Source organism: Falco naumanni, chromosome 11, assembly GCF_017639655.2.
Source record: "Falco naumanni isolate bFalNau1 chromosome 11, bFalNau1.pat, whole genome shotgun sequence".
In the NCBI taxonomy this organism is placed as follows: Eukaryota; Metazoa; Chordata; class Aves; order Falconiformes; family Falconidae; genus Falco; species Falco naumanni.
This window is the reverse complement of record NC_054064.1, coordinates 26,346,040-26,355,053: the sequence shown is the minus strand read 5'-3', so window position 1 is coordinate 26,355,053 and position 9,014 is coordinate 26,346,040. Positions and strand designations below refer to the sequence as shown.

Below are 9,014 nucleotides of genomic sequence, written 5' to 3'. Positions count from 1 at the left end.
CCGAGAATCATCCCATCCCACCCTGTCCCCATCCTTGTCCCTATCCCTGTCCCTGCAGCTCCTTGGCAGGTCGGGGTGAGGCTGATAGGGAGCTGCTGGGGCGAGCAGGGTTTCTGCTAGTGGGAGCTGGGGCTGGAGGGACTTCGTGTGTTCAGGTGCAGCCCATGGGGAGATGGAGCATAAACCAGAAATTATTGAGGCTGGGAAGGAGGGGCTGGGAGATGCAGAGGGGAAGAGCTGCAGATGGATGTAGGCAGAGCTGTAGGAGACAAGAAGGACAGAGCAGAGGGACAGAAATGAGGAATAACATGAGAAGAAAAGTCTCCATCCCCAGTCTTCAATGAGGAGGAAAAATATAATCTCTTTTTGGTTTGGTTTTAATTTTTTTCAGCTAAATATGATTTTTTTCCTTGAAAAATACAAGGAAAGAGCAAGATGTTTAGAGACAACTTTATTTCAATAAGAAATTTCAGACTCCCCCTCCCCAATCATTCTTTTTTCTTTTGTTTTGCGTTAGTTGTTCAAAGCAGAGTAGTAAGTCAAATAAGCTTACCAATGAACTGTGTTTCTCCTGTGGGATGCACAGCTGGCTGCATCTGGCAGCGTGGATGCCTCCATTCCTTCTGTGGGCCAAGCTCAGAGAGGCAGTCACATCTCTCAAATCACATTATTTAACTGATATAAACATCATAATTTTAAAAGAAACATCATCTTCCAGGGTCCATAGGGTGAGGTGGGGAGGCGAAGAGGTCAGCATCATATCTCTAAAGATCAAAACTATTTGTGTTGTTAAAAAAAGAAAAAAGGAAAAAAAAAGTGTAATAAATTTCATTTCTATTCTCTGCTAAACCGGTATTTTTTTTCAGAGGAAAAGAATAATCTCAAACATTTAAAAAACTGCCCCAGTATTCCTCATCCTGTGTCGTGTTGCTTTCCCCACAGCTTTAGTGGATGTGTGGTCCAAAAAAGCCAATAAAGTCATCGAGCTAAGTGCTGCTGAGGGGCTCTGGGGCTCAGGAGCACTCAGCACCTCACTGCTCTAGGCGAGGAGGCGAGAGCCCTGGTATTTCTAAATGCATTAGAAATGTGTCTGTTATTATTAGACATTTACCAGCTATTAATCACAGCTGGTAACCTGATTTCCTGTAAATGTTTTGAGGCACCCTCTGATGTGGGCACCACCTGCTCGAAACAGAATAGTAGAAAGGCAAGGCAAGCTCTGCACCGTGTGCCTCTCCCCATGGAGATGGGCGGGTGACTGGCGGGGCTGTGAGCTCCCTTATTCAAAGGAAATCTACTTTTTCCTCTTAGAAAAAACCAAATCTTGTACTGACCTTCGCCAACACAGCACGGACCCCATCCTCATAGCTGAATCAGTCTCCTCCAGCCAAACTGAGGGTGAATTGGGAAACCATGACCTGGGCTCCATGTACCAGGTGGGCACAGAGCCTTGTTTCTCCTCTGCTTGCTGCATCATGACTCATTTGCATCATCTTTATGGCACTGTGTTTCACCACATGCCGTCACCTCTCCTCACAGCCCACCCCTGGTGGCTTGGCTGTACCCCTTGGATGCCGGAGTGGAGGATCTCATCCCCATGGGCATTTTTAGCCTTCTCCAGGTGAGCATCCTAACCACCAGACAAAGATATTAACAGTGGGTACTGCCATCTCTTCCTCTGGAGGTGGTTTAAGAGGTTATGGCCATGCCACATCACATGATGGTACCAAGACGGGTCAGAGAAGCCTGAATTTGCTCAAAAAAGCGAGGTCTAGCCTTGCACCTTGCCCAAGGAGGGATATTTCTTTTACCTACCACAGTCAGGTCACCATGTTCCCAGGGAGACCTTTGTGCGTCAGTGCAGGATATATAACCACAATAACCCAGTCGGAATTGGCTTAGTTGCTAAGGCACATTTATTGCTGGTAATGCTGTTAAGGGCAGGACTGGCCCGATGGATAAACAGGCTCAGGCTGTTGTAAGAGCCACCATTACACGGCAGAGTGGGCAGGGTGGGGGAGCCCCTCCCCCACCGCCAATGCCAGCAGCAGGGGGGGTGTTGGCAGGGGCTCTGTGTGCGTGTGTGTGTGTGTCCCCAGCACAGGGTCTGGGGTAGCTGTGGGAGCCAAGGCTGAGCTAATCCAGTGATCCCACACTAACCCCATCTGAATTTTGGCCATATAAAAACCAAACAAACTGCAGGTAACACGTAAATCTCCTTCCCTACACCAGCGTAAACCAGAAGTCTTTCCCTTAAAAGCAGAGGTGCGAAGTCAGCCCCGAGCTAGTGCATGAGGGGAGCGAGGACCCAGTCATGGCACAGCAGCTCTGTACCTTAAAACTGACTCAAGGTCTCCTGACTTGACCCACATGCTGTCCCACATCCCCTGCACCCTGGATATGACCGGTGTTGAGTCTTGGTCACACCTCGTCTTAGGGAGAAACTGAGCCCAACAGTCATTTCCAGCAAGCAGTGCCTCCAGGGAAGGGCTTCACCAAGGTGTCCCGGCACCTCCAGGGACCATCATGAGGGTCTCTGTCACCTGATGCTTCTGGATTAGATATGAAGATGAGGACCCCTGAAAGAAACCAAAGCTACACGCTGCCTGACCCCACCTCAGCCAAAATATGCCCACAGAAAGACATTTACAGTCATGAGGAGAATAGCGTTCACATTGCAAACAGTTCTCCACAGGGGCTTCTCCTCAATGCTGGTGAGGCTTCGCTCCAGGGCAGCTCTCTCCTCCTGGGACAGGGTGGGCACGGGGCCAGTGGACAGACCACAGAACCACAAGTACAGCATTTTCCAGCAGGGAGGCTTGGCTGCTGCAAGAGACAGACCAAAAAATGGGTGTCAACATCTAGCTGGGACTCTTCCCTCCCTTCTTCCACTGGTTTGGAGGTGCATTGACCAATCTGGAAGCTTGAGATGCACCTTGAATGGGAGATGCAAGACGATGATGGGAGATGGGAAGGGAAGAGAAGGGAAAGAGAAAGCTCTGCCTCAACCCTCTACAGCACAGCCTGATTACAGTTGGTTGATTGCAACACCAATCGCTCATTAGTTAATTAACAGACCTCTTCCCCCTCCTCCCTGACCCAGCTTCCATCCACTTTCCTGACAGCATGATGGTCCATTTAGAGATATCCTGGCTTATTTATTACACGTGACATGCCAGGTGAAGTATGTGTTTTAATTGTCAGCCCTGTGCTGTGTGTATTTCACTGGCTGTTCTTTCCAAATATAACCTTTTTTTGAAATGCAGAATGTCATAAGGCCTTGAAAAAGGTGTTACCCAGAGAAAAAAAACCTCATTAAACTGTCAAGAGCTGCATTTCACATTTCCTTTCCCATCAGTACTAATTACCAAAATACCAAGACATTTGTTTATAAAAATCTGAGCTAGTTAAGTGAACTAGGAATTTATAAGAAATAATGCTGAATGGCTGCATTCAACTTAAACTCAAACTTACTCTATTGGGAAACAACTTAAGAGTTTTCTTTAGATGTTCACATCTGTTTCGGTTGCCTGTAATCTGTACCGGCGTCCTTTGGACTGACCAGCAAAAGGAAGGAGTGAAAAAATCCTGTGTATGTGCCTTTCTTCTGAGATTTCTGCTCTGCAATCTTGGAAGGTTAAGCTCGAAACAAGAAAGCTGCACTTTTTTAATGGATTTACAGAATAAACCTCTGACGACTCTGAAAAGAACGTTCATTTGACTCTTTGCCTTCCTTCTTATTAAATACCCTTGGTAGGACACACAGCTATCCAAGCAGTTTGGTTCTGAGTTTTAACCATAGCTTATCTCCTAAGGGCAGATGGAAGATACTATTGGTATAACGTAAATGAGAAAACTGAGGCTTGTATATCTATCCTAGGACATCCACAAAGGGCACAGCTGCTCCCAGAGTCTCATGGTCCCTTCGGTCCATGATATTACAGCATCTTATTGTATGATCGATGCTACTTGATCTATGTAACATCTGTAACATACTTGAAACAGTGTGTTACAGCATCGCTGGGTGAGTTTGGCCAGCAGACCCCACACAGGGGTAAGGAGAAGGCATCTCAAACACATACACAAGGGGTTTATCTCCTAGCAGTGATGAAGACAGGAAGGGATGCCACTTTTACATGCTGAAAGTTGAAATTACAGAGCCTGCCATGACTTTCATAGTGCTAGTGTAGCTGCTGCTTTGTTTACGCCTGCAGCAGTGCTATGGAGCTCCTCAAAAGGATCTTGGTGAGACAGACAAACAGATGCAGTATCATGACACAAAGCCCCAGTGTCAACAGGGCGAGGAGCAGTGTCCCAGCACCACAGACCTCCACCTTCCCAAGGATGCTCATAAGTGGCCACTGACTCCCATCCAAGGAGTCTAGCGGACTCCCATCCAAGGAGTCTAGCGTGCCGTTAAGTGTTCAGGCCTGAAGTGCTAAAATAACACTGTGACTTGGGCAGAACAGGACTGGGGTAGTCTGCATGGGTAAATAACTTGTTCTAGAGAGGAAGAGGAAAAACATTTTACTGAATGGTGGGGAGTTTGGCTTTTTTTAGGAATGGCAGCTCTTCTGAACCATTCAGAGGATTACAACATGAAGGTAAATGCTAGAAGATATGTTGGAAGAACCAAGGACCGCAACACTTTCATTTGCCACATCCTTATAACTGCTATACCCATAAATACAAGCCCCAGGTCCAGTAAATGCAACAGATAACCTCTCGTGAACTTTAGCAGGACTTGCATGAGATCTTGGCTGTCCCTTCACATGCACACGAGTGTGCTCGTTCACAGAGAGCCACCCTACCTTCCTCCTCCTTATCGCCTGAATCTGCACTGTCGACCAGGTCACTCTCTCCGTTGGCTGGATTAATCTGTGCTGCTTCACTCTTGTAATTTTTCAGGTCAATGGCCGGTGCTTTTCTGTGTCTTGTCCACCACGTCAGGCGAGCGAGCTGCAAAGTGGGACAGAGGACAAACTGGTTATTGCCTGTCAGTCACAAACTGGCATGCTAGTCACCTCCCTCTTTGGGGGGCATGGATCCAAGATGGTGCTGAGACACCCATTCTGGGGTGACAGTTGTTCCCCCACCTTCTCTCACTTCCTTTCTGCACTGGTGCCCACATCCTGGAAAAGAAGGCTGGTACCATCCAGCTGGAGCTGAAAAGCTGGAAAAAAAAGCGTGCATTTATCTGGTATCTTTTCTTCTATTTTTTTAATTAACCTGTTCCATCCCTGTATCTACCAGGAGTAACCTTTTAGTAGACATCGAAGAAGCAGCTTTCTATTTGCTAGGCTCTCTTGATTGACATGAATTCATGATGATCTGCATCCAGGATGGCAACCCTCCAACAGAGAAGGCCAATAAAGTCGATGAAAGAAAAAAGAAAAAAAGCCAAGATAACCCTTTCTGGATACAGTCAATCAGACAGCAATCAATTGTACCGTCAGCAGAGAAAGACTGGCCGGGTGTTAGCATGCAGGTACATGGCTGTAGGGGCACGACACATTTATATGGCTATAAGGGCATTACACAGATACACGCCCATGGGAACACTGGTATTTGGACAGCTTCTTCTCTGGGACATGGGGAGGGACTGGAGGATCTTCTGTCTCATCTCAGTTGTTGTTTTCTAGGAAAAGAAAACCCCAAGTGAACATTAAACCCCACAGTTGGGACAAGCTCATATCAAAGCAGCAACGGGCACTTTGAGATGAGCTTATCTCAGTGCCCTGAGTGGGAAGAGTAGCAGCCTTGTGTCTCTGCTCTGCAGCTGCAAGTATGCCTCCAGGAGGTGCAACTACGTGAGCAGGCAGAGCCACAACAGTTAATATTAAGTCACAATTTGCAGGGAGGATTATACTATACGTTAGACCAACAGGTGTAGTTAGAAGTAGAAAACCCAGAGCTCTGGGCACACACTGTAAGACTTGCACATCCAAACATCTTTTGCCTTCTTTCTTTGTTGACTTTTTTTTTTTCCCCCTCTTTTTAAATTCTAGGTTTCTCTGTTGGGCCAACACAAGACATTACCTCTCTCTGCAGTCTCTCAGTGAAAGAATTGCAAGCCATGAAAGCTGATCAGTCCTGGACAGGCTGCTGTGGCTGCAACCTGCTCTGCTTTGCAAAACCAGGAGGTCTGAAACTCTTACCCTAGGGCTAGCCTGGAAGCCTTCTGCTCCCTGAGACACAGGGACTGCACAGGAGCCATTATTCTTGCAAATCTGACAGTGGTCCTTTTGCTGCTGTGGGGTGGGGTGAACTGTCCCAGGGGCTCAGGTCTTTGGATTTAAGCAGGTCTGCTACTTTGTGGCCGACCATGGGACACCAAGAAGCTTGGTGGCAATGACAATTCCTAACCCCTGCATGCTCTGGCCAAGCCAGGCAGCGAGGACCACGCTGACCAACCTCGCTCGAGCGCAGCTGCCCAGGTGCGTGGGCTGCCCTCCCACCCCAGCCCATCGGCTGCCCTGCAGAGGAGCTGCAGGATGGGACTGGGGCACCAAAGCTGCCGTGGTGACAGCAGGTCAGGCAGAACATCACATATGTGCCTGACAAGCAGCTGCCTCCCTGCTCTGCCCGTATGGAAATGAACATCTCAGATGGGTCACTTACAAAGTAACGTGAGTTTAATTTTTGAATTTTGCACACACAGATCTAGGCAGGAGTTTCCAGCTGACACAAAATGTTGCATAATTTCCAGAAGATTTATAGCTTTATTTAAATCATTTTCAACCAAGATGAGCATTGGGCAGGGCTAATCTTTCTTGTCATGATGTGCTAAATTGCTTTGATATGATGATCCTCATCTTTCTCAGGGATTCTATTATTATTTTTTTTTAATCATTTAGGAAATGTCACTGGAACATAGCAAAGTTTCAGGGTACTAAAGGATTTCCAAAACTTTTCTTTCCCCTTCTCTTCCCACATGTCACTGAATGACTGCCTCTTCACATTGCAGAAAAAAATCTGCAAGGGCTGGAGCTTACTTAGGGCTCAGACTCTGCCAGGTGGGAGTGACTCCCAACTGAAAGCAGCACGGACACACAGGTAACCTCATCACATATCATCCCACTGACCCGCCCAGGAGCAGCTGCTTTGACCATGGTGAAATAAAGCAAACCGCCACCCTAGAGGGCCCCTCGGTGAAGCATTACACCAATGCTCCAGCTTCTAGCTCCCCTGAGTACGTTTGGGATGGCTAAAGTCCTCGAGGCACCCCTTTCTCCTCTTTGCCATGGCCAGAAGGACACATGCCGGGGCAGACTGGCAGCACTGTGTGGCCGTGGAGGCCACCACGGGGCTGGCTACGCTTCCGTGGCACAGACCCACCAAGCGATGGGGATGTGGAAGGCAGATGGTGGCCCATGTTTTGCAAGCCCGGAGAGAGCAAGAAAATACATAAATAAGGAGAACTGCTGACGGGGGAGCTGTGTTAGCATGATTGACTTGGACCTTGGAAATGCTGCCTCAGGCCACCATCCCCAAGGACAGGAGAGCAGGGAGCAGCTGTGTGGCTGGTTCTGGGGAGCCCCGTGTCCCCTCTGAGTTTGCCCCTCTGTGAGTGCTGGTTCCCACCAGAGCTGAGCATGCTTTGCTCCCAGTGGCACTAAACGGTGCTGTGGGAGCTCCAGCTGCACAGCACCTTGGAGTGCACGGTGTGGGTTCAGGCCGCCAAAGCAGGCTTGGTGCTTCTCCTGAGCTATGCACCTTAAGGAGCCACTGAAGCCAGACCTCAAGACACAGAGAAAACATCCCCAATCCCAGAGTATATCAGGTGGAATCACCAATCCATCACCTTGTCTGGGTGAGCCCTGACCCCTGGGGAGGTGACCTGCTCATGTAGCATTTGTGATCTGTGGGCTGTTTCTCTCCCTTTTCACCCTCACATCCTCCTTGGACAAGGGAGTTTGCAAGAAGTAAGCAAAGTTTTTCTTCTGTTGTTTGTAAACTAGAATAAATCCTTCTGTTCCAAAATGCCATCTGGCACCTGACAGTTGTGTTTCAGCTTCACAGTCTCAAATTTAATTGTAAGCTCTTTTGCAGTGTTTTCAAGGACAGCGTGACACAATATGGACTACCTACAATGAAGACATATGAACTCTGGAGCATACCAAACAAATTCCTTGCATACTTGTTTTCCAGCACAACATCAATCACCACAGGGATGGGAGAGTGTCCAAAACAGCAGGAGAAAATGCTACAGCTTGCAGTTCTTGGATTGTAATTCATTTAAAGCCAGGCACATTAGCTGTACCGCTCTAACATAACATACAAATCTCTTTTCTTCTTTTGTCCATTTACTATCTCAAAAGCATTAAGATTCAATATTTAAAGTTGTCCGGGGTAGATCCTCAGCTGGTGTAAAGCTGCATAACTGTGCTCAACAGCTGTTCCTGGTCTTTGAAGGCAATAGAGCTATGCTGATTTACATCTGCTGAAGTATGATCTATCACTATATTTCCTTGGCTTTTCCTTCGGTGGCTTGTTTTTCTTTTCTTTTTGCCTGACAAAATAAATGGTGTAATTCCTAGCTCTTATACGGTGTCTTTCATCATTACATCTGAAAGCGCTGCACAGATAAGGGCTGGCAGCATTAGCCCCATGAGATTTTTACGGGGAAAATATCTGAGGCTCATAAAGTGACTTGACCAACACATGGGACTGGGAAGCACCGGAGCTTCAGACACCCTCAGCCAGGACACCTGCCACAGCCTCCTCCCTCGTGGGGGACATACAGGCTCTTCACAAAAGGTTTGCCCACTTGCACGCCAAAACCCAGCAACCCAAGGTCGCCAATGGCCAAACACAAAGCTCAGGGGCTATTTTTGAGCCAGAGGGTTAAAGCCTGACACATCCATCCTGTGTTCTACCTCCTGCCCTTCCTCCCCCCAAACCCTTCTGTCCTTGAGCCACGTCAGCACAGCCACAGACTAACCTGAGGTGAGAAGACAAGCCCTGCTTGCAGGACACCACGAGAAACCATGCCACCAGGAGTGGTGGTCTAA

At 47.9% G+C, this 9,014-nt stretch overlaps 1 protein-coding gene across 1 annotated transcript in view; it reads right to left on the bottom strand.

The window, feature by feature from the left end:
* Positions 1-438: 438 nt before the first annotated feature.
* Positions 439-9,014, bottom strand: part of SLC5A9 (solute carrier family 5 member 9) — a 28,862-nt gene continuing 20,286 nt past the window's right edge. Inside the window, exons 14-16 of the mRNA XM_040610304.1 lie at positions 4,812-4,959; positions 2,675-2,826; positions 439-2,579 (exon numbers count right to left, since the gene is read on the bottom strand). Of these exons, the coding sequence (XP_040466238.1) occupies positions 2,493-2,579; positions 2,675-2,826; positions 4,812-4,959 (387 nt within the window). The 3' untranslated portion in view covers positions 439-2,492. The remainder of the gene's footprint in view (positions 2,580-2,674; positions 2,827-4,811; positions 4,960-9,014) is intronic.